The sequence below is a fragment of the Salvelinus fontinalis genome, chromosome 7, assembly GCF_029448725.1.
Source record: "Salvelinus fontinalis isolate EN_2023a chromosome 7, ASM2944872v1, whole genome shotgun sequence".
Lineage (NCBI taxonomy): Eukaryota > Metazoa > Chordata > Actinopteri > Salmoniformes > Salmonidae > Salvelinus > Salvelinus fontinalis.
Window position 1 is genome coordinate 60,116,967 of NC_074671.1, and position 25,644 is coordinate 60,142,610.

Consider the following 25,644-nt stretch of genomic DNA (forward strand, 5'->3'; position numbering starts at 1 on the left):
TTTTATTTTATTTCACCTTTATTTAACCAGGTAGGCTAGTTGAGAACAAGTTCTCATTTACAACTGCGACCTGGCCAAGATAAAGCATAGCAGTGTGAACAGACAACAACACAGAGTTACACATGGAGTAAACAATAAACAAGTCAATAACACAGTAGGAAAAAAAATAGTCTATATACATTGTGTGCAAAAGGCATGAGGAGGTAGGCAATAAATAGGCCATAGGAGCGAATAATTACAATTTAGCAGATTAACACTGGAGTGATAAATCATCAGATGATCATGTGCAAGTAGAGATACTGGTGTGCAAAAGAGCAGAAAAGTAAATAAATAAAAACAGTAAGGGGATGAGGTAGGTAAATTGGGTGGGTAGTTTACAGATGGACTATGTACAGCTGCAGCGATCGGTTAGCTGCTCAGATAGCAGATGTTTAAAGTTGGTGAGGGAAATAAAAGTCTCCAACTTCCAATTCGTTCCAGTCACAGGCATCAGAGAACTGGAAGGAAAGGCGGCCAAATGAGGTGTTGGCTTTTGGGATGATCAGTGAGATATACCTGCTGGAGCGCGTGCTACGGGTGGGTGTTGTTATCGTGACCAGTGAACTGAGATAAGGTGGAGCTTTACCTAGTATGGACTTATAGATGACCTGGAGCCAGTGGGTCTGGCGACGAATATGTAGCGAGGGCCAGCCGACTAGAGCATACAGGTCGCAGTGGTGGGTGGTATAAGGTGTTTTAGTAACAAAACGGATGGCACTATGATAAACTGCATCTAGTTTGCTGAGTAGAGTATTGGAAGCTATTTTGTAGATGACATCGCCAAAGTCGAGGATCGGTAGGATAGTCAGTTTTACTAGGGTAAGTTTGGCGGCGTGAGTGAAGGAGACTTTGTTGTGAAATAGAAAGCCGATTCTTGATTTGATTTTGGATTGGAGATGTTTAATATGAGTCTGGAAGGAGAGTTTACAGTCTAGCCAGACACCTAGGTATTTATAGATGTCCACATATTCTAGGTCGGAACTGTCCAGGGTGGTGATGCTAGTCGGGCGGGCGGGTGCAGGCAGCGAACGGTTGAAAGCATGCATTTGGTTTTACTAGCGTTTATACAAATACAAAAAGGCACTCGCACATCTGAGCAATCTTATTTGCAGGTGCATGGCATCAATTGAACAAGATGAAGGAAAAGGAAACCGCACACTGCTCTTGATAGTATCACCGATATTTAATAAGCTTACGTATCGGCCACACGGCCTTCGTCAGAGCTTTTGGGATTTTTTGAAAGTTGCACCCTTATGCACCCTTATGTAGACCTGGCTCCACCCACATCCGTACACATCAAGGAACTGGCACCCATTTTAAGCCCAAAAGCAAATTCTGTCCTATGGTTAATAACTCCTCGATTAATACCTATTGTAGGTTAGTCGAACAAGAAGCCATGTCAGTATATACAAGACAAACAAAACATATTCAGAAGAATCTCACGAGAACAGAAGAACTGGCACTCAAAGAATTAATGAAAGATTCATCTTTGGTTATAAAACCTGCAGACAAGGGTGGTGCTGTGGTTGTTTTAGACTATGACAAATATAAAGAAGAAATTCAGAGACAACTCAGCAATGAACGTTTCTATAGAAAACTGAGTGTTGATCCCACACAGGTGTTCCAAAGGGATATTTGCTCTAATTTGGAGCAAGCCCTATTAAACAACCTTATCTCAAAACCTGAATATGAATATCTTTGTTGCAAATGTGCCATACGTCCATGCTTATACATTTTACCGAAATTACACAAACCTAAAACACAACAAGGCAACTATCCAGGCAGACCAGTGGTTGCAGGAATAGGCTCAATGCTAGAGCCATTGTCACACTTTGTAGACTCTTTTATTAAATCTCATGTGCAATCATTGCCATCATATGTAAAGGACTCTATAGACTTCATAAACAAGATCTCACCAATAACGGGTTTAAAAGAAGACTGTATTTTGGTCACATTAGACGTCGAGAGTCTTTATACCAGCATTCCCCATGTGGGGGGGCTGGCAGCACTAGCACACTATTTGGGAGACAGAGATACTAATGAATATCCACCAACAAACTTCATTCTAGAGTTGGCTGAATATGTTTTGACGTACAACTATTTCAGGTTTGATGATGAATACTACCTCCAAACGAATGGAACATCGATGGGCTCTACATTTGCTCCGAGCTATGCCAACCTCTATATGGGTCTTTTTGAAGAACGTTTTGTTAATAATGAAAACGAGAATCCATTTTTGAATAAAGTCCTTAAGTGGTATCGATATATTGATGACATTTTTTGTATATGGGTAGGAACCGAAGAAGAACTGTCAGAGTTTATGGCACTACTCAATGACATTGACCCTAATCTCAAATTCACTATTGAACGTGACACTAAACGTGTTCATTATCTCGATATGTGGATTGAGAAATCAAATGGAACCTTGTTTACAAGTCTATATAGAAAAGAAACGGACAGAAATACTCTATTACAGGGTGACAGCTTCCACCCTGAGCCATTAAAAAGAGGACTTCCAAGAAGCCAATTTTTTAGACTGCGCCGTATATGCCACTCCACAGATGATTATCTAGAAAAAGCAGCGGAGATGCGCATGAGGTTTCTAAAAAGAGGCTATTCGTCACAATGTGTGGATGAAGCTCATAATTTGGCATTGGAAAAAACACGAGATGAACTGCTACAAAAAAGACCCGCTAAAGCTACAGAACACTCCGTAATGTTCACAACTACATATACTTTGAATTCGCGAAAAGTGGGAGAGGTGGTCAAGAAACACTGGCATATTTTATCATCGGACCCAGCTTTGCCGGCTGAATTTAAATATCCACCACGTATTGTGTATAGGAGAGGTCGCAATTTACGCGATAAATTGGTTCATGCCAACTGCCAGCCACTTAAGAAAATTAGCCAAGCACTTTTACGCCCTCTACCAAATGGTAGCTATAAATGCAGAGGATGCGCACAGTGCAACAACATGATGAAGTGTCAATATTTCTGTCACCCACACACAGGAAAAAGGTTCCAAATAAATGACATTATTACGTGTTCCACCACCCATGTTATTTACATTATTAAATGTCCATGTGGGCTCTGTTATGTCGGTAAAACCACCCGCTCTCTTAAACAGAGAATTAGTGAACATAAAAGTTCAATCAGGAGAAACGACAGGGAGTATCCAGTCGCTGTACATTTCAATGACATGAAGCATGACATTTCCACCTTTAGATTTTGTGGCATAGAGAAAGTTAAGATATCAGACAGGGGAGGTGATATTAATAATACTCTGAGTAAAAGAGAATGTTTTTGGATTTTCACCCTCCAGACATTGTTTCCAAAAGGACTTAATGATGAAATGCCTTTGTATGTTATGCTGTGAATTGGAACATGAAATGTGTGTCTCTTGTAGATTATTCTGACGTTTTTCATATGATGTATCCAATGACTAATGAACTTGCTATGTCCTCATTGAGATTATACAGAAGTGTTCAATACGCCTTATTTATACACTTTTGTAAGAGTTATGAAATGCACATTGTTATATTTGGTAGCACTTATTTATTTTCCTTTGCTTCCAACCCCCTTCGATGTGTAGAACGGATGTGGGTGGAGCCAGGTCTACATAAGGGTGCAACTTTCAAAAAATCCCAAAAGCTCTGACGAAGGCCGTGTGGCCGATACGTAAGCTTATTAAATATCGGTGATACTATCAAGAGCAGTGTGCGGTTTCCTTTTCCTTCATCGTTTTACTAGCGTTTAAAATCAATTCTAAAAGCTTTAACAAGAGCAAGGTATTGTGTTTCATTTGAAAACAGCATCACATTTTGTAAAAGCAGAATATTGGAGGTCATCCTTCCCCCTGGAGGCCACGGAAGGAGTGTTGTATGGCATTGAAGCTCGTTTGGAGGTTAGATAGCACAGTATCCAAGGAAGGGCCAGAAGTATACAGAATATATATAAGTTGTATTCCTTAAGAATCAATGGGTATGCCATTAATTTATAATAAATGTCCCAGAATGGATGTTGCGACAAAGGATTGTAGCTTTAATACCAGGTAGAGGTTATTTTTCAATAGAATTTCCTACTCTGTATATTTTTTACATTTGACCTTCTGCATAATGAGAATGTGGTCATTAGGCGAGAGACGAATTGGCACTCACCACTTCCTCTTCGCACTTTCCACAGACTTGCACTTCATGTGGAAACTTTTAGCAAGTTAACAATGACCTTCCACATCATTATGTTTGTGTTTTTAGTTTTATCTTAGTTTTATCTTAACTTCACTACTTAAGTTAGGTGTTCCACTAGTAATGTAAGCTGAAAGCTAACTGACCATAAAGACGTGGGGGGGGGGGGGGGGGGGGGTCAATAAAATAAATTGCTATTCAATTCGGGACTTGAATTGAAATTCAGTTATTGGATTTAATACCTGTCAAAGGAAATAATGTGTCCCTGCAATGAGTAAGTATATAGGCAAAGTGGGCATGACTATGATTGGTCTGACCTCTAGAATGTAACAGTAGATGATTGTGGAGTGTTCTACTGTGCACAGAAGACCAGGGTCTACTATCAGTAATGGCACCAGACTCATTACCTATATAATTCATCAAAATATACATCTTTATTTATATATATCACATTTTGAGTATTTGTCCTCTGACAACATATGTTGAATGTGGGATTCAGACCAATTTTAACTTCCTCTGTTTATTACTGTCTTCCTTATTCTGTTGCAAATGTATGATGTCTTGTAAATGTAAAGATGGTTTAGAATAACTCAGGACATTTAACATTGGCTGTGCAGTAAATCTGTTTTGTTTTCCACAAGAGGTTTATGCTGACTATCTAAACCAGCCAGCAGGTCATCGTGGGAGAACTGTCTTCTGTCCATTTACAGTGTTCTGAATGTTATTCTGATCGTTATGATCCTGGGTGAGTGAATGGAAATACTAGATATCAAAATGTAAACGTTTTAAATAGTTTAACATTTTAATGTTGTATGCTGAGAATGTAGATGTTGCTTGTGTAATATTGATATAGACTTTTCCCATGATGTTGGTTTATATTTCAGTACATATCGTGACCTTAGCATATCGGAACAGAAACTGTCTTATAAAACTAAGACCACCTCAATATGCAGACCAGAGGTAAGAGACTTTTTGTACACCACCTGAACAGTTGCAGCATTCTCCCTCACAAATTGATTAAACTTAACAGTATCAAATAGTGAAAACCATACAACATATCATGATGTAACTGACTGTAGGTATGGTCTTTTTAAAAGATGAATTGTATTGTTGTTTTGACAGAAATCAGTGACACAGATCACAGCACCACCAAGAGGATTACATCCTGAACTTCTATCAATAGTTATTATTGCAGTATAATGCATAGTTCCACAAGTGCAAGCTAACAACTCCAGCTAGGTCTAGTGTGTTATTATATACATGAACGGTCAATCCATTAGTGTAACTATCTTCTAGTAAAATGTCATGATTACAGTAATCAGCTGCTTAACTTCCTTTTTGTTCTAAAGCTGTGACTTCTGACTTCTGTTCAATGAAATTGCAGTGAAGATCACAGGAACAAAAGAAGCGTATGACTCATGACCCACTCAGTTGAGGGTAAAGTAGAGCAGCAGTTGTCAGAAAGATATTACACAGTGGAAAGTAACACACCACACCACCACACAAACAGCTCATGTAAATGGTCACAGGCTGTGGTTTAATAACAGTATTTCTTCCAGTGATGCTTGTGAAGGAATTTGTCTGGCAAGAGGCTGTCTGTTGCAATACACTTTTATAATGAATGCCTTCACAGGAATTGTTACCCTGCCTTAACAAAGTTGTCTTTAAAAAAATATATATTTGAGATAAGGCATAGCCTACACATGTCCAGTAAATCATGTATAATTATTTAGCCATAGCTTCTGGAACAATAATGCAGTATTCACAAAACTCTTCAGAGTGTCTGTCCTTGATGACACTTAATTTTCCCGGTTGTGGCATGGCAAGGTGTTATGACAGGGTACAGGTGTTAGTTAAGGCAGGTTCCAGGGCCTGGTGCTATGGGGTCTACATATCAGGGAAATGTCTCCATCTACAGAGACTCTACTGGGCTTCCAAATACCCCCTGTGACATCATCCTCTCAATCTGGTTAGGTGTGCTGCAAACAAACAAACTGTAGCTAGGAATTTGAGGTGAGGCAGTGTACACAAACATCTCAGCAAAGTCTCTATAACCTCTACAGCAAAGCCTTATAGTCTCTACAAGGATCACATCAATATAATATAACAGTAATATCATCTGTATAATATAACCTGCACTTTTTAGTCCTTATGTGTCGTCATGATTTTCAGTGATACACACAGTCCTACACATTTTGAGCGGCTACATTTTAACTGGTTGAACAGCACCATCTACTGAAAATAGTAAGCACTGCATGTGTTCGCACAATGCATCCTGTAACCCAACAAATAACCAACAGAAACCAGGCAAGAGACAGAAGCCCTAGCGCAGGAAAGAGGTTGACACATTATACTCACAAGGGAGTCAAGAGGTAAATCAAGTAAATCATCTAGGAGAGATAATGTACATTCTTAATCCAGCAGCACATTGTCTTTGAACACTTTACAAATAAGCTCTGGTCCAGTACATCACGTCACTTGTAGATTATGTTTATTAAACTAAGCAGCATGAACGCTATGGACCAGAGCCATGTACAGATAATCTCTATACATACCTCTGTTTCCCTGCTCTGGGGATGTGTCCATTCAGAAAGCCAACCTGTTCAGGCCTTTTTGCATTTGAAGAGTCATTGCATCAGCTTGTCTGAAATGACACACAGTGTTGTTTCAGCATAACTATTAACCCATTGGCTAAAGCTTTTAACGTGTCTTGAGCGTGATAGGTTTAGCAGCATACCACCCTGCATACCACTGCCGGCTTGCTTCTGAAGCTAAGCAGGGTTGGTCCTGGTCAGTCCCTGGATGGGAGACCAGATGCTGCTGGAAGTGGTGTTGGAGGGCCAGTAGGAGGCACTCTTTCCTCTGGTCTAAAAAATATCCCAATGCCCCAGGGCAGTAATTGGGGACACTGCCCTGTGTAGGGTGACGTCTTTCGGATGGGACGTTAAACGGGTGTCCTGACTCTCTGAGGTCATTAAAGATCCCATGGCACTTATCGTAAGAGTAGGGGTGTTAACCCCGGTGTCCTGGCTAAATTCCCAATCTGGCCCTCAAACCATCATGGCCACCTAATCATCCCCAGCTTACAATTGGCTCATTCATCCCCCTCCTCTCCCCTGTAACTATTCCCCAGGTCGTTGCTGCAAATGAGAACGTGTTCTCAGTCAACTTACCTGGTAAAATAACGGTAAAATAAATAAATAAAAATTAGAGAAGAGTCTGGGAATAAGTCCCAAATGGTGCCCTATTCCCCTTTGTGCCCTACTTTTGACCAGAATCCTATGGGCTTTGGTCAAAAGAAGTGCACTGATTCTAGGCAATAGTGTTCCATTTGGGACGTACTTTGGAGAGTGTGTGACCGACAATGTCCAACTCAAAGGGTTTCATTCACATGACGATGGGACGTGTATAGTATTTTAGTTATAGTGTATACTTGCCAGCAATGCCTTTGGGTATTCAATATTTTTTTGACAGCACCACTTTAGATTTGAATGAAACCTTGTCTTCATCACTGGAAAAGATAAACGGTTGAGATTGAAATCACTTAAAAGCTTAGAAACAGGGTTGTCAAACTCTTCTATAATAAAACTTTTTTTATATAAAAATGTAATATTTTAACCTTTAATGTAAATGAACTCTGATTGTTTTCATGTTCGCAATCCCACATGTTGTAGTTTAGACCGTATTTGACATCATCTAAAGTTTTGGTGTTGTACCCGCCATCGGTTGAAGGACAACATGCTCTTGAATACAGGGTGGGTGTCATGTTTTGGCTGATAAGTGACTCAAATATAAATAAAATGGGACCTCAAAGATGGTTGGAGGCCCACGCATCAAAACGGTGACATGAATGGGAATATCTGTTGTTTTAAATTATACTGTCAAGCCTACATAGGAAACCTTGAAATATAGACAATAGAATATACATTATCATTTAAGTTGATATTCAATAGTGGATGGACCGGCAGTCATCTTTGTGGTAGTAATTAAAAGTTTCAATTTACATTTCAAAACAATTATGTTTTATTCTCAATACACTGGATAGGTGTCACGGCCGTCAAAGAGAGGAGACCAAGGCGCAGCGTGGGATGCGTACATACTAATTTAAAGAACGAACACTAAACAAAATAACAGTGAAGCTATACAAAAATGAGTGCTGACAGGCAACAACACATAGACAACTACCCACACAGACAGGTGGGAAAAGGCAACCTGTCACGATCGTCTTCTTGAGAGAGATTGGACCAAGGCGCAGCGTGTGCAAAATACATCTCTTTATTGTGGAAAAGAGAGAAACACAAAAACGAACACTATACACAAACTAACAAAACAACCGTGAAGCTAAATAACGTAAGTGCACAGACAAGCAACAAACTTTCAACATAGACAATTACCCACAAACACATGATGCCCATGGCTGCCTTAAATATGGCTCCCAATTAGAGACAATAAACCACAGCTGTCTCTAATTGAGAACCAATCTAGGCAGCCATCGACATACAAACACCTAGACAAGACATTGCCCCATTAAACCTACAAACCCCTAGACAAACCAAAACACATACTTCACCATGTCACACCCTGACCTAACTAAAATAATAATGAAATCAAAGATAACTAAGGCCAGGGTGTGACACAACCTATGTATGGTTCTCAATCAGAGACAACGACAGACAGCTGCCTCTGATTGAGAACCACACCCTGCCAAACACATAGAAATACAAATCATAGAAAAAAGAACATAGAATGCCCACCCAAATCACACTCTGACCAAACCAAAATAGAGACATAAAAAGCTCTCTACGGTCAGGGCGTGACAATAGGTGCAGTGAAATGGGTTGATGTACAGGTTCAGCCATAGTAGAACGGCGCTCCTTTGAGCAAGTTAGGGTTAAGTGCCTTGCTCAAGAACACATCTACAGATTTTTCAATTTGTCGGCTCAGGTATTCAAACCAGCGCCCTTTCCGTTGCAGGCCCAATGCTTTATCCGCTAGACTACCTAACAACCAAATGAAATAGCACTCACCCTGTATTCAAGAGCATGTTGTGTCTCAACAGATGGCAGGGACAACACAAAAAACTCAGATGATGTGGAATAGGGTCTAAGGTAAAACATCTGCAAATATGTATATATATTTGAATGCGTTTTTAGATAATTGTCGTTAAAGTTTAAGAGTGTTAGAGGAAGATGGTACAGGGTGAGGGATCCTGAGAGGATTCATGTGAGTAGGTAGAGATCAAGAGCGTGATGGGAAGAATATGTGCTTCAGTAAAGTTTGATCTTTAGCATTTCTAACCATGGTTACTAATTGTACTGTAGAAATGGATTGAAAGTCACATAACATAGAGGTTGTGGTGGCAGCTGTAGGGGGTGTTGAGTGGTAGTGATATGTCCTCTAAGGCCGTTGGTCTGGAGTAGGACTAGATAGGGTTAAATAGTGCAATGGGTGGTGGATTTTTAGGGATAATAGGTGATATGGCAATTTTCCTTTTCCCCAATGTTGTATTATTGTATCAAAGAATATAATGTAGGTAGGCCGTGAATGGCCTCACACACCAGTACAGTAGGTGACGGTGTATACACCTAAAAGTTTAATGCGATCCGCCAACGAAATCCCAAAGACAAAGTGACCCACTCCAGTGGTAACAGGAAATTGGTGAAAGCGTGTTCACACCCAACCTGTTTGCGCTCTTGGTGCGAAAAACAGGTCTGGTATATTTATAGGCCTACAAATGGCGTGTAGTGTAGGCAAAGCCAATTAAGCCACAAAAACAGCTCTGGTGTTTTTGTACACTGGACAACCAATGAGAAACATTCAATAGAATGACGTACGTTATGCGATTGCGCTGTGCAAGGCTTTCTATCTGACTATAGCCTAATTAAATAGCTATCACAATTAGTAACTGCTAGCTAGTTTAGTACCTATAACGTGTCATATACGTAAGGTTAAGAAGACATGGATAAAAGGTAGATGTATTTGTACGATTGGTGTTGTGAACTAACGACGTAGGTAGCTAGCTAACGTTACCTACCAGTTAAACAGATGCTGTTGCTCGATAACGTTATAACGCGTTGGCTACAAGACAGAGTTAGCTTTGCAGATGTGTTAGATCTAGTCTAGCTAACAAATTATCAAAATCATTAGTCCTGTTGTTATTTTAAATCTGATATGTAAATGAGCTATTTTAGCAAATAACAGTAAGTTAGCTAGTATTGGCTAACTATGTTAACTGGCCAGCTGAAGTTCTATATAAGAACATAACTATGTCGAATTCTATTGCTAGGAGCTAGCTAGCTGAAGTAGCCTAAACGTGGCCAATTGTCTTGCTAGCTACTAGTTCATATGGCTGTGAGAAGCCTGACCTTGGCATGTTAGACAGAGATGGATCATAGTTAACCAAACATTAATCATTAGCTAGCTTGCCAACCCAACCAAGGTTTATGCGTTATTGTTGTCCCTCCCACGACGTTAGTCCACTCAACAAATGTATCTAGGTAGCCTAATGTTCAACATGTAGCAAGTAGACCTATCTAGGTAGTGACGGAATGTCCCTGTAACCTCAAATAATGTGGATAGGCCTGTACTACAGAGACCTCTTACCGTTCGTTACTTGCACTCACAGGTTAGCCTATAAAACACACTTCACTGCGTCTTTTGTTTTGGATAGGTAATACATAGACTACATTGTTGATTTACACATACTTTTACATATGAATGCAGTCTGGTCTGAAGGCATTTCAAGTACAGTAAAGTAACAGTTCCTTAGGAAGATTAAAACTAGGCCTTAGGAACGTAACATCTGTTGCAACATGTCCTTTAGGTTGACTCTACCTCTTTGGAATGCACCCACCTGTCATTGCCAATAGGGGCCATTCACATCAGTATTATGATTGGTTGCTCAGCCTTTCTTTCATATTCAGCCATGTGTTTATAACCCTGCTAGACTCGTTCCCAACCATAACATTCTCTATCACTACTCCACAGGTGCTGGTTGCCAGTTTGTGTGATCTTGTTGATGGAACTCCAAGGTATTAATATCAGTCATGCTTTATATTGTTTGTTCTTATTCTACATGTGCAAAATGCCATATTGATGTCAGTGTCAGATGCATTCATTGGAGGCTAATTTTGTCTGTTTTGTAGTCTCTTCGCAGGAGAGAGTTAAAGGTTTTACAAGAGGGAAGGTTATTTTACCATGTAGGTACAATGCAATGCCTACTGAAAAGGTCACCATGTTTTGGCGATATAAGGATGACCGTAATGTCTACAATATTGTCAGTGGAAAAGCAGACTTGACAGACCAAGACCGTCAGTTCAGAGACAGAATCAGGATTTTCCCTGAGGAATGGGCAAACGGCAACTTCTCTCTCCTACTGACTGATCTCAAGGACTCTGATAGTGGGAGTTATTCATGTTTCATACCAACAGAGGACATTCTTCGTCAAGTGGAACTTTCTGTTCAAGGTTTGCATTACAACCAAGTGTAACAGCCTCTTTTATCTATACAGTATTGGAATTTCCATTAACATTTTTAAGAAGTTGATGATACAGTATGATCACACTATGAAAATATCCCTCTTTATTTTACAGAGAAACCAACTCCTGAGCCTGAAGTTGGTCCAAAGAGCAGCAGCATGAGCATCAGAGTAGAGAACCTCAGCCCCTTCCTGTTTCTCCTCCTCAGTCCAGCTCTCCATTTCCTTTGATGTACATCACAGAAATTGGTCATTGTACTGCTTATGAGACTGTTGACAAGTTCTGAGTGGTTAAACTGCTGAAATACTTATTTTTTCTTTAATGTATGTAATAATTGACTGCAAATATATATCTTGCTTGAACCACCTTCCTAGAGGTGAGTAAAACAGTTATTCCAAATTGCCTGAAGCCACAGTGTTTACTGATAGGACCACTGCAGGACCACTGCATCCACCTAATGGGGATCCTAGTAAAATACCAAACATTTTAGCTTTGCTTTTGTGAACTAAATTTAATGCACTTTTAATACAATATTTGTTGCTGATTTAAAGGCATAATGTTTTTAAAACCCAGGGCTGTCTGTAAAATTGGAAATAGGATTGAGTCAATGTGTCTCTCCTGTCAACAAGATGCAGCTTTACTTACTAAGATATTGAAGTATTTCCTGATCAGTTATTAATATTGTACTACCAAATGAGTTGTTTTGTTGAGAACTTGAGATTGAACATGTGCTGCACAGTAAAAGCTTATTAGTTCTGTCAACCTTTCAATTAGAAAGTATTTTACTTTGACACCACAGTGTTATTAAAGGAAACATATTTACTTCCTCAATGCTCTTTATTAAAGAGTGTTTCTTATAGCTTTTTGCAAACTATGGTTTGATCATGTGGTTGCACAGTGTGTTCAGTCAGATGTCTGTTAGAAGGAGGAAGTCAGTTCGGTCTCAAAGATTTATCACAGCTCTGAGGATGTCGAGGATTGTTGCCTGTCTATTCTGTAAGACCATTTTTTTTTAAAAATGTTATTTATTTTACATTCATTTGACAATAAATGAAGTGTCTCATGGATTCTTCTGTTCTTAGGTGTCTTAAGACTGTGTGTTGGTGCTGAGGCTTTGACAGAGACACTGGTAGAGCTTGGACACAATGCAACCCTGAACTGTTCTCTTAATGTAAATAATGTACACTGGTACATTCAGCACCAACCACAGCCTCCACTGGCCATACTCCGCTCTTTCACTAGTAGTAGTCCTGCTGCTTTTTATTACAATAATAATTATAGAAAGAAATATTCATTAGAAACAGGAAATAGTTTGTTCATACAGAATGTAACAGTAGATGATTGTGGAGTGTTCTACTGTGCAAAGAAAGAAAACGATAGTCTCCTTTTCAGTAACGGCACCAGACTCATGACCGCTGGTAAGGGCACATTTCATTCAATGATCAATATACTGTATTTTTTCTATAAGATACATTTGAAAAGTGTTTTTGTTCATGTTTTATGCAGCAAGGTGCAAGACCACTACAGAAATGTATCATAACTTATAGTGGATGTAGGCTACACATATTTACCATAAAACTGCAGGACTTGAATCAATCAATGAAACAACAAACAAAAGTTTGATGTTTAGTAAGTGATTATGTCTTTAATTTTCCAACTGATTTAACAGTAACTTTAATAGTCTGGGAAGTGTTTTAATTATTGTAAATGTATTGTGCTTATATAGGCTATAAAATGTTGTTGAAATAAATGCACTAAATTTGAAAAAGTACATTTGCACATTTCAGTTGACCCTGAAGCAACAGAGCAACCCAGAGACGTCAACACAACATGGCTAAAGGGTCTTCTCATTGGATCCGGGGTCTTGAATGCAGTGCTCATTTTATTGCTGTCAGGTGTGTTTCTACACTCTTAAAATAGGGTTTGTTAGTAACCTAGTAACATCTGGGTGGCACCACCATGCATGTGGCTTTGATTCCCAGTGCCACCCATACGTAAAATGTATTCACGCATGACTATAAGTCACTTTGGATAAAAGCGTCTGATAAATTGCATATTATTCTATTTTTTATCTTACTAAAACTTTTATTTAGACTGGATACCAGGCTAACCTTTCCTGCCTTTACATGCAATGTTAGGACTATCTGTTACTGTACATTTGCCCCAATACACACTGTAATATGTAAGATGTTACTCAGTGTTGTGTGATCACAATAGTCTATACTAATTCCATCTATATGGGTCATCTTAGCCATTTCAGTGCTGTGGAAGAGAGCTGCTTGCCAGAAGAACCATGACTCTCCTCCAACCCCTGAACCACCTGAAAGGGCAGACAGTCTAGTGGTCAGTATCTGTAGTGGGAATATGGATATATATATATATATACAGTATATTAATATTATATCACGTTTATCTTTATGAGGGATGTTTTCACTCATATCCACATTTGCTTTTCAGTATGACGTGATACAGCTGGTACCCCCACCAAGAGGACCAAGGCCCAACTGCATAGCCTCAACTATTTACTCCAGAGTTCAGTTTCCAAATCTTGAACTCACAACTACTGCTTAATAAGGTGCCACATCTGCATCTACCCTTCCTCTTCCATCTGGTTTAACATATCTCGGCTATTGTGATATGACGTTGGTGGATATTGTGAACTAGAATATAAGTTTGCTAGATAATGTGAATCTACTCTGAATATTAATATCTTTGTATACTGTACAGTATCTAATGCTGCTCTTCGTCACTCGTCTATATACCAGTCAGCAATATCTTTGAAGGAAATTATTACTTTTGAGTCTTGATTCATGTTTTTCATTGTTCATTGCTGGAAATAAGTTAATTTGTGCCTGTCTTGAAAGTAAATTGTAATTTTTTGTGTGAAGCAGTTAGGAAAAGGTTTGTGGATTTATGTAGAAAAAGCCCCCATGCATTTGTAGTGTATTGATGCTGCATCAACCACACATATCCTGTTTGAGAGCTTAGTCGCTTACTGAGCAGCACGCATGTCCCAATTACTGTACAATTTACAATTTTTAACAATGACTTTTTCAAACATTAAACTAGAGTTTTGAATTTTAAGTTCATTAAAAAGCCTACTGCATGTGCCCCATAACACCTTTGTGAGTAAGAGTATCCACAAAACAAAGCATTTATAAACAGCATGTTTTAATGGCAGTGGGGCCAGTCTCCTATCACTAAATGGGCATCAAGGTTACAAGATGTCTTAAAGCTAGAATCCTTAATTGAAACAATAACAAAGTGGACACCCCGCCTCAATTTTGGTAGAAATCTGAGGGATGGGCCTTGAGATATGTAACCACTCACATTCGTAGACAGAACTATGGACAGATCATCCATGATATCAACACTATAGTTTTAACCATGCTTTGAGGCTACACAGTGTTAGTTTACATTTACTGTGTTTACAAACAAGCTTATATTTTGGGTTCTGATTGGGTAGGACAGTTGAACAAGCGCATGAGGAATTTACAAGTTGTTTTCCTCCCACAACATGTAAAGTGTTGGTCCCATTTTTCATGAGCTGAAATGAAAGATCCCAGAAATGTTCCATATATCTCAAATGTTGCGTACAAATTTGTTTACATCTCTATTAGTAAACATTTCTCCTTTGCCAAGTTTATCCATCCACCTGACAGGTGTGGCATATCAAGAAGCTGATTAAACGGCATGATTATTACACAGGTGCACCTTGTGCTGGAGACAATAAAAGGCCACTCGAAAATGTGCGGTTTCCCACCCCTGTGGGTGGGCTTATGACCTCCCAGGCCTACCCATGGCTGCGCCCCTGCCCAGTCATGTGAAATCCATAGGTTAGGGCCTAGTTAATATATTTAAATTGACTGATTTCCTTCAACAAACTGTAACTTGTTGCGTTTATATTTTTGTTCAGTATATAAAAGTTTAAAAAATGGATTTAGCAACTAAGGATTCTAGCTTTAATACCAGGGATATTTAGAAAAAGCCTTTTTCAATGGAATTTCCTGCTCTATATATATTTTTAATGTTTGACCTTCTGCATAATGAGAAATGGTCACTAAGCAAGAGATGAATAAACACTCACCACTTCCTCTTTGCACAGACTGCGCTTCATGTGGAAACTTTAAGCAAGTTAACGATGACCTTACACATCGTTATGTTTGTTATTTTTCATGAATTTTTGAAGTTTTAACTTCACTACTTAAGATAGGTGTTCCACTAGTAATGTAAGCTGAAAGCTTTGCTATGAGTGTCACGCCCTGGCCTTAGTATTCTTTGTTTTCTTTATTATTTTAGTTAGGTCAGGGTGTGACATGGGGAATGTTTGTGTTTTTGTTGGTTTTGGGTGTTTCTATGGTAAAGGGGTTATTGGGTGTAGTATATGGGTTTGTGTTGAGTTCAGATGTCTAGCGTTGTCTATGTATGTTTAGTTATCTAGGAGAGTCTATGGTTACCTGAATGAGTTCCCAATTAGAGACAGCTGATTTCGGTTGTCTCTGATTGGGAGCCTTATTTAGGGTAGCCATAGGCTTTCATTCGATGTGAGTAGTTGTCTATGTGATACGTTTGTAGCCAGTGTGTGCACATCGTTTATTAGCTTCACGATCGTTTGTTGTTTTGTTAGTTTGTATTAAGTGTTTCGTGTTTATTTTTCGTCGTCTTTAAAATAAAAGAAGATGGCTTATTTTCCAAATGCTGCGTTTTGGTCCGTCAATCTGCCACACGATCGTGACAGAACTACTCACCATTACAGGACCAAGCGGCATGGAAAGCGGCAACAGGACCCACCTACACAGGATTCGTGGACATGGGAGGAGATACTGGATGGTAAGGGGCCGTGGGCACAACCGGGAGAATATCGCCGTCCTCGTGAAGAGCTGGAGGCAGCTAAAGCCGAGAGGAGGCGATATGAGGAGGCAGCACGGAGACAAGGCTGGAAGCCCGTGAGTACAACCCAAAAATTTCTTGGGGGGGGCCTTAAAGGGAGGGTGGCGAAGTCAGGTAGGAAACCTGCGCCTACTCCCTGTACTTACCGTGGAGAGCGAGAGTACGGGCAGACACCGTGTTACGCAGTAGAGCGCACGGTGTCTCCTGTACGCGTGCATAGCCCGGTTCGGTACATTTCAGCTCCACGTATCGGCCGGGCTAGACTGAGCGTTGAGCCGTATGTCATGAAGCCGGCCCAACGCATCTGGTCACCAGTGCGTCTCCTCGGGCCGGCGTACATGGCACCAGCCTTACGCATGGTGTCCCCGGTTCGCCTACATAGGCCGGTGCGGGTTTTTCCACCTCCCCGCACTGGTCAGGCGACGGGGAGCATACAACCAGGTAAGGTTGGGCAGGCTCGGCGCTCAAGGGAGCCAGTACGCCTGCACGGTCCGGTATTTCCGGCGCCACCTCCCCGCCCCAACACAGTACCACCAGTGCCTCCTCCACGCACTAGCTATATGGTGCGTGTCTCCTGCCCTTTACCACCAGTGCCTAAACCACGCATCAAGCCTCCTGTGTGTCCCCAGAGTCCTGTGCGTCCTGTTGCTGCTCCCCGCACTAGCCCTGAGATGCGTGTCCCCAGCCCGGTGCCACCAGTCCCGGCACCACGCACCAGGCCTACAGTGCGCCTCAGCCGGCAGGAGTCTGCCGTCTGCACAGCGATGACTGAACTGCCCGTCTGCCCAGCGCCATCTGAGCCATCCGTCTCCCCAGCGCCATCTGAGCCATCCGTCTCCCCAGCGCCATCTGAGCCATCCGTCTGCCATGAGCCTGCAAAGCCGCCCGTCTGCCATGAGCCTGCAGAGCCGCCCGTCTGCCATGAGCCTACTGAGCCGTCCGCCAGACAGGAGCCGCTAGAGCCGCCAGCCAGACAGGAGCCGCTAGAGCCGTCCGTCAGACAGGATCCGCCAGAGCCGCCAACCAGACAGGATCTGCCAGAGCCGCCAACCAGACAGGATCCGCCAGAGCCGCCAACCAGACAGGATCCGCCAGAGCCGCCAACCAGACAGGATCTGCCAGAGCCGCCAACCAGACAGGATCTGCCAGAGCCGCCAACCAGACAGGATCTGCCAGAGCCGCCAACCAGACAGGATCTGCCAGAGCCGCCAACCAGACAGGATCTGCCAGAGCCGCCAACCAGACAGGATCTGCCAGAGCCGCCAACCAGACAGGATCTGCCAGAGCCGCCAACCAGACAGGATCTGCCAGAGCCGCCAACCAGACAGGATCTGCCAGAGCCGCCAACCAGACAGGATCTGCCAGAGCCGCCAACCAGACAGGATCTGCCAGAGCCGCCAACCAGACAGGATCTGCCAGAGCCGCCAACCAGACAGGAGCAGCCAGAGCCGCCAATCAGACAGGAGCAGCCAGATCCGTCAGCCAGCCATGAGCAGCCAGATCCGTCAGCCAGCCATGAGCAGCCAGATCCGTCAGCCAGCCATGAGCAGCCAGATCCGTCAGCCAGCCATGAGCAGCCAGATCCGTCAGCCAGCCATGAGCAGCCAGATCCGTCAGCCAGCCATGAGCAGCCAGATCCGTCAGCTAGCCATGAGCAGCCAGATCCGTCAGCTAGCCATGAGCAGCCAGATCCGTCAGCTAGCCATGAGCAGCCAGATCCGTCAGCTAGCCATGAGCAGCCAGATCCGTCAGCTAGCCATGAGCAGCCAGATCCGTCAGCTAGCCATGAGCAGCCAGATCCGTCAGCTAGCCATGAGCAGCCAGATCCGTCAGCCAGCCATGGGCCATCCCTCAGTCCGGAGCTGCAGTCCCTCAGTCCGGAGCTGCCATTCTTCAGTCCGGAGCTGCCCCTTATCCTGGTGCTGCCCCTTACCCTGGTGCTGCCCCTTACCCTGGTGCTGCCCCTTACCCTGGTACTGCCCCTTACCCTAGTACTGCCCCTTAGTCCGGAGCTGCCCCTTAGTCCGGAGCTGCCCCTTAGTCCAGAACTGCCCCTTAATGCAATGGGGTTAATGTGGGGGGGGGTCTTTTGGAGGAAGCTAAGGAGGCGGTTAGGGACTGTGGTGACGTGGGGACCACGACCAGAGCCGGAGCCGCCACCGTGGATGGAAGCCCACCCAGACCCTCCCCTAGACTGGTTTATGGTGCGCCCGGAGTTCGCACCTTAAGGGGGGGGTTATGTCACGCCCTGGCCTTAGTATTCTTTGTTTTCTTTATTATTTTAGTTAGGTCAGGGTGTGACATGGGGAATGTTTGTGTTTTTGTTGGTTTTGGGTGTTTCTATGGTAAAGGGGTTATTGGGTGTAGTATATGGGTTTGTGTTGAGTTCAGATGTCTAGCGTTGTCTATGTATGTTTAGTTATCTAGGAGAGTCTATGGTTACCTGAATGAGTTCCCAATTAGAGACAGCTGATTTCGGTTGTCTCTGATTGGGAGCCTTATTTAGGGTAGCCATAGGCTTTCATTCGATGTGAGTAGTTGTCTATGTGATACGTTTGTAGCCAGTGTGTGCACATCGTTTATTAGCTTCACGATCGTTTGTTGTTTTGTTAGTTTGTATTAAGTGTTTCGTGTTTATTTTTCGTCGTCTTTAAAATAAAAGAAGATGGCTTATTTTCCAAATGCTGCGTTTTGGTCCGTCAATCCGCCACACGATCGTGACAATGAGACTCAAAATTGAGCTCAGGTTCATCCTGTTTCCATTGATCATCCTTGAGACATTTCTACAACTTGATTGGAGTCCACCTGTGGTAAATTCCATTGTTTGGACATGATTTGGAAAGGCACACAACTGTCTATATAAGGTCCACACAGCTGTCAGCGCATGTCAGAGCAAAAAACAAGCCAAACAAGGTCAATGGAAAAAAACAGACAAAATCCCGCCCCAATTTAATCAATTTTAGGATAAGGCTGTAACGTAATGAAATGTGGAAAAATGTCAAGGGGTCTGAATACTTTCCTAATGCACTGTACAATATTGGCTATGCAGTATATCTGTTTTGTTTACCCCAGAGGTTTATACTGACTAAATCAGACCTCCAACTGCAGATCATCATGGGAGAACTGTCTTCTGTACATTTAGTGTTCTGAATGTTATTCTGATGGTTATGATCCTGGGTGAGTGAATGGAAATACTAGATATCAAAATGTAAACGTTTTAAATAGTTTAACATTTTAATGTTGTATGCTGAGAATGTTGCTTGTGTAATATTGATATTTCAGTACATATCGTGACCTTGGCATGTCAGAACAGAAGCTGCTTTTAAAAACTAAGACCACCTCAAGATGCAGACCAGAGGTAAGAAACTTTTTGTTTGGTGCCTGAACAGTTGCAGCATTCTCAAAGACCAATTGATTAAACTTAAACAGTATCAAATACTGAAACTCATACAACATATTAACTTAACTAATAACTTTTGACTGTAGATATGTATGGTCTTTGTAAAATATGAATTGCATTGTTTGTTTTTTCAAAGTCATGTGACAATATTACAGTGAACATATTACTAAAATACTCTTGTGAATATGCCTGTATCCTATCACCCCTTTCTACCGCTAGTCAGTAATTAATAAAAACATGCTTCTTCATTTCCCCTTTGACATTTATTTGTACTTTGCTAAAATGCATGTATGATGTAGTCCTAGTGAGTTATTGTATACATGAACAGTCAATCCATTAGTGTAACTATCTTCTAGTAAAATGTCATGATTACAGTAATCAGCTGTTTAACTTCCTTTTTGTTCTAAAGCTCTGTGACTTCTGTGGAAATGGCCAATGAAATTGCAGTAAGGATCACGGGAACAAAATACTTGTATGACTCACGGCCCAATCAGTTGAAGTAGAGCCTTTTAGTTACAAGAAAGCTCTTGCACAGTGGAAAATACCACACACCACAACACGCAAAAATAGCACATGTAAATGGTGATTGTTTCCAGTATTCTAACAGTAGTTGTTTATGTGATGCTTGTGCAATAGTTTGTCTGGCAGAAGGTGGTCTTTTGCAATACACATCATAATGAATGGTTTCACAGGAACTATTACCCTGTTCTAACAAAGTTGTCTTAAACCAGAACAACCTTTTAGATATGAGCACTATAATATGTGTTTCCTGTGTAGAGTAAGTCATGCACAATGATTTAGCCATAGTTTTTGGACAATTAATGCAAAACAACAACAACAACAAAAAACATGGCGCCGACAAAGATGGTCACCTCGCTTCAGGTCCTTAGGAAACTATGCAGTAATTTGTTTTTTTATGTATTATTTCTTACATTGTTAGCCCAAAAAATCTCAAGTGTTATTACATACATCCGGGAAGAACTATTGGATATAAAAGCGACGACAACTTACCAATATTACGACCAGGAATACAACTTTCCCGTAGCAGATCCTTTGTTCGGACCTCCACCCTGGACATGGGATCTTATCCCAGAGGCCGATCCAAAACAACGTGGTCGCCGCAGATGAGGCAGATGGAGCGGCCTACTGGTCAGACTTAGAAGGCGAGCACACCATCCACCGCTTCCGAGCATATTACTCGCCAATGCCCAATCTCTAGATAACAAGGTGGATGAAATTAGGGCACGAGTTGCCTTCCAGAGAGACATCAAAGACTGTTTCACAGAAACATGGCTCACTCGGGATATGTTGTCAGAGTCGGTACAGCCACCCGGTTTCTTCATGCATCACGCCGACAGAAACAAACAACTATCTGGTAAGAAGAAGGGCAGAGGTGTATGCCTTATGATTAACCACTCATGGTGTGATCATAACAACATACAGGAACTTAAGTCCTTTTGTTCACCTGACCTAGAATTCCTTATAATCAAATGCCGACCGCATTATCTACCAAGAGAATTCTCTTCGATTATAGTCACAGCCGTGTATATCCCCCCCAAGCAAATACCTCGATGGCCCTGAAAGAACTTCACTGGACTCTATGTAAACTGGAAATCATATATCCTGAGGCTGCATTTATTGTAGCTGGGGATTTTAACAAAGCTAATCAGAGATCAAGGCTTCGTAAATTCTATCAGCATATCGAATGCGCGACACGGGCTGGTAGCATTCTGGACCATTGCTACTCTAACTTCCGCAATGCATACAAAGCCCTCCTCCGCCATCCCTTCGGAAATCTGACCATGACTTCATTTTGTTGCTCCCAGCATATAGACAGAAAATAAAACAGGAAACGCCCATGCTCAGGTCTATCCAACGCTGGTCTGACCAATCGGATTCCACGCTTCAAGATTGCTTCGATCACGTGAACTGGGATATGTTCCTGGTAGCCTCAGGCAATAACATTGATGTATACGCTGACTCTGTGAGCGAGTTTATTAGCAAGTGCATCGGTGATGTTGTACCCACTGTGACGATTAAAACCTTCCCTAACCAGAAACCGTGAATTGATGGCAGCATTCGCACAAAACTGAAAGCGCGAACTACCACTTTTAATCATGGCAAGGCGACTGGAAACATGACCGAATACAAACAGTGTAGCTATTTCCTCCGCAAGGCAATCAAGCAAGTAAAGTGTCAGTATAGAGACAAAGTAGAGTCGAAATTCAATGGCTCAAACAAGAGACGCATGTGGCAGGGTCTACAGTCAATCACGGATTACAAAAAGAAAACCATTCCCATCGCGGACATCAACGTCTTGCTCCCAGACAAATTAAACAACTTCTTTGCTCGCTTTGAGGACAATACAGTGCCACTGACACGGCCCGCTACCAAAACCTGCGGGCTCTCCTTCACCGCGGCCAATGTGAGTAAAACATTTAAACGTGTTATCCCCTCGCAAGGCTGTCGGCCCAGATGGTATCCCTAGCCGCGTCCTCAGAGCATGCGCAGTGCAAATGGGTCCTGGACTTTCTGATGGGCCGCCCCCAGGTGGTGAAGGTAAGAAACAACATCTCCACTCCGCTGATCCTCAACACTGGGGCACCACAAGGTTGCGTTCTCAGCCCTCTCCTGTACCCCCTGTTCACACATGATTGCGTGGCCATGCACGCCTCCAACTCAATTATCAAGTTTGTAGACGACACTAGAGTGGTAGGCTTGATTACCAACAAGGACACCAACCACCCGAGCCACTGCCTGTTCACCCAGCTATCATCCAGAAGGCGAGGTCAGTACAGGTGCATCAAAACTGGGACAGAGAGACTTAAAAACACCTTCTATCTCAAGGCCATCAGACTGTTTAACAGAGGCTGCTGCCAACATACAGACTCAAATCTCTTGCAACTTTAAGAAATGGACTTAACAAAGTTTTCACTAGTTACTTAAATAATGCCACTTTAATAATGTCTACATATCCTACATTACTCATCTCGTATGTACAGTTGAAGTCGGAAGTTTACATACACCTTAGCCAAATACATTTAAACTCAGTTTTTCACAATTCCTGACATTTAATCCTAGTAAAAATGCCCTGTCTTACGCCAGTTAGGATGACCACTTTATTTTAAGAATGTGAAATGTCAGAATAATAGCATTTCTTTCATCACATTCCCAGTGGGTCAGAAGTTTACATACGCTCAATTAGTATTTGGGAGCATTGCCTTTAAATGGTTTCACTTGGGTCAAACGTTTCGGGTAGCCTTCCACAAGCTTCCCATAATAAATTGGGTGAATTTTGGCCCAATCCTCCTGACAGAGCTGGTGTAACTGAGTCCGGTTTGTAGGCCTCCTTGCTCGCACACGCTCTTTCAGTTCTGCCCACAAATCTTCTATAGGATTGAGGTCAGGGCTTGTGATGGCCACTCCAATACCTTGACTTTGTTGTTCTTCAGCCATTTTGCCACAACTTTGGAACTATGCTTGGGGTCATTGTCCATTTGGAAGACCTATTTGCGACCAAGCTTTAACTTCCTGACTGATGTCTTGAGATGTTGCTTCAATATATCCACATAATTTTCCTACCTCATGATGCCATCTATTTTGTGAAGTGCACCAGTCCCTCCTGCAGCAAAGCACCCCCACAACAGGATGCTGCCACCCCCGTGCTTCACGGTTGGGATAGTGTTCTTCGGCTTGCAAGCCTCCCCCTTTTTCCTCCAAACATAACGATGGTCATTATGGCCAAACAGTTCTATTTTTGTTTCATCAGACCAGAGGACATTTCTCCAAAAAGTACAATCTTTGTCCCAATGTGCAGTTGCAAACTGTAGTCTGGCTTTTTTATGGCGGTTTTGGAGCAGTGGCTTCTTCCTTGCTGAGCGGTTTTTCAGGTTATGTCCATATAGGACTCGTTTAACTGTGGATATAGATACTTTCGTCCCCGTTTCCTCCAGCATCTTCACAAGGTCCTTTGCTGTTGTTCTGGGATTTATTAGCACTTTTCACACCAAAGTATGTTAATCTCTAGGAGACAGAATGCATCTCCTTCCTGAGCGGTATGATGGCTGCGTGGTCCCATGATGTTTATACTAGCATACTATTGTTTGTACAGATGAACGTGGTACCTTCAGGCGTTTGGAAATTGCTCCCAAGGATGAACCAAACTTGTGGAGGTCTACATTTTTTTCTGAGGTCTTAGCTGATTTCTTTTGATTTTCCCATGGTGTCAAGCAAAGAGGCACTGATTTTGAAGGTAGGCCTTGAAATATATCCACAGGTACACCTCCAATTGACTCAAATTATGTCAATTAGCCTGTCAGAAGCTTCTAAAGCCATGACATCATTTTCTGGAATTTTCCAAGCTGTTTAAAGTCACAGTCAACTTAGTGTATGTAAACTTCTGACCCACTGGAATTGTGATACAGTGAATTATAAGTGAAATAATCTGTCTGTAAACAATTGTTGGAAAAATTACTTGTGTCATGCACAAAGTAGATGTCCTAACCGACTTGCCAAAACGATAGTTTGTTAACAAGAAATTTGTGGAGTGGTTGAAAAAGGTGTTTTAATGACTCCAACCTAAGTGTATGTAAACCTCCGACTTCAACTGTATATACTGTATTCTATACCATCTACTGCATCTTGCCTATGCCGCACGGCCATCGCTCATCAATATATTTACATGTACATATTCTTATTCATCCCTTTACATTTGTGTGTATAAGGTAGTTGTTGTGAATTTGTTAGATTACTTGTTAAATATTACTGCACTGTCGGAACTAGAAGCACAAGCATTTCACTACACTCGCATTAACATCTGCTAACCATGTGTATATGTAACAAATTGTTATTTATATAGCACATTTCTTACAAAAATGCAGTTCAAAGTGCTTAAAAACAATGCTTTCAAAATGGAGTGCTTTGCTGTTTAGTGAATATAATCATGCAATGTAAACTCAGAAAAAAAGAAACGTCCCTTTTTCAGGACCCTGTCTTCCAAAGATAATTCGTAAAAATCCAAATAACTTCACAGATCTTAACTGTAAAGGGTTTAAACACTGTTTCCCATGCTTGTTCAAGGACCTGTTGGATCGGAGGGTGAGGGCTAGGGCCATTCCCCCCAGAAATGTCCGGGAACTTGCAGGTGCCTTGGTGGAAGAGTGGGGTAACATCTCACAGCAAGAACTGGCTAATCTGGTGCAGTCCATGAGGAGAAGATGCACTGCAGTACTTCTCTGGTGGCCACACCAGATACTGACTGTTACTTTTGATTTTGACCCCCCCTTTGTTCAGGGACACATTATTCAATTTATGTTAGTCACATGTCTGTGGAACTTGTTCAGTTCATGTCTCAGTTGTTGAATCTTGTTATGTTCATACAAATATTTACACATGTTAAGTTTGCTGAAAATAAACGCAGTTGACAGTGAGAGGACATTTCTTTTTTTGCTGAGTTTATATCATACATATACAGGTAATTGTAGTTATCACTTATATTAAAGGAATATTGTTTAAGGGTACATTATGACACAATATACTATTCAAAATAATATTTTGGTTATCCAGCAAGAGAGTTCTCTCTTGGTTTATTAACATTCTTGAAAGGCTGTCACCCCTACGGAACCCAGACATTCCGTTTCTTCTAGAACGTCTT

General features: G+C 41.7%; 2 protein-coding genes and 2 long non-coding RNA genes across 5 annotated transcripts in view; 3 read left to right on the plus strand and 1 right to left on the minus strand.

Annotated features, from left to right (window-relative positions):
* Nucleotides 1–5,585, plus strand: part of LOC129860102 (zonadhesin-like) — a 16,446-nt gene extending 10,861 nt beyond the window's left edge. The window contains exon 4 of the mRNA XM_055930423.1: nt 5,573–5,585. Within this exon, the coding sequence (XP_055786398.1) occupies nt 5,573–5,585 (13 nt within the window). The remainder of the gene's footprint in view (nt 1–5,572) is intronic.
* A 154-nt stretch (nt 5,586–5,739) lies between these two features.
* LOC129859941 (uncharacterized) lies at nt 5,740–7,400 on the minus strand. Its single transcript, XR_008760276.1, has 2 exons — nt 6,779–7,400; nt 5,740–6,202 (listed from the first exon to the last, which is right to left on the minus strand). It is a non-coding gene; the product is annotated as an uncharacterized LOC129859941 (long non-coding RNA).
* Nucleotides 7,401–10,057: 2,657 nt separating this feature from the next.
* On the plus strand, nt 10,058–12,768 carry LOC129859939 (CD276 antigen homolog). Of its 2 annotated transcripts, none has more exons than XM_055930201.1 (4): nt 10,058–10,192; nt 11,211–11,254; nt 11,369–11,689; nt 11,816–12,768. In XM_055930201.1, the coding sequence occupies exons 1-4, from the start codon at nt 10,182–10,184 to the stop codon at nt 11,929–11,931; spliced, it is 492 nt and encodes a 163-aa protein (XP_055786176.1). In that variant the 5' UTR covers nt 10,058–10,181; the 3' UTR covers nt 11,932–12,768. The 2 variants fall into 2 exon arrangements, with proteins under 2 accessions (XP_055786176.1, XP_055786175.1); XM_055930200.1 differs by lacking the exon at nt 10,058–10,192 and adding an exon at nt 10,778–10,848.
* Nucleotides 12,769–18,735: 5,967 nt separating this feature from the next.
* On the plus strand, nt 18,736–25,420 carry LOC129859940 (uncharacterized). Its single transcript, XR_008760275.1, has 3 exons — nt 18,736–19,768; nt 19,874–19,949; nt 25,071–25,420. It is a non-coding gene; the product is annotated as an uncharacterized LOC129859940 (long non-coding RNA).
* The last annotated feature ends 224 nt before the right edge of the window (nt 25,421–25,644 follow it).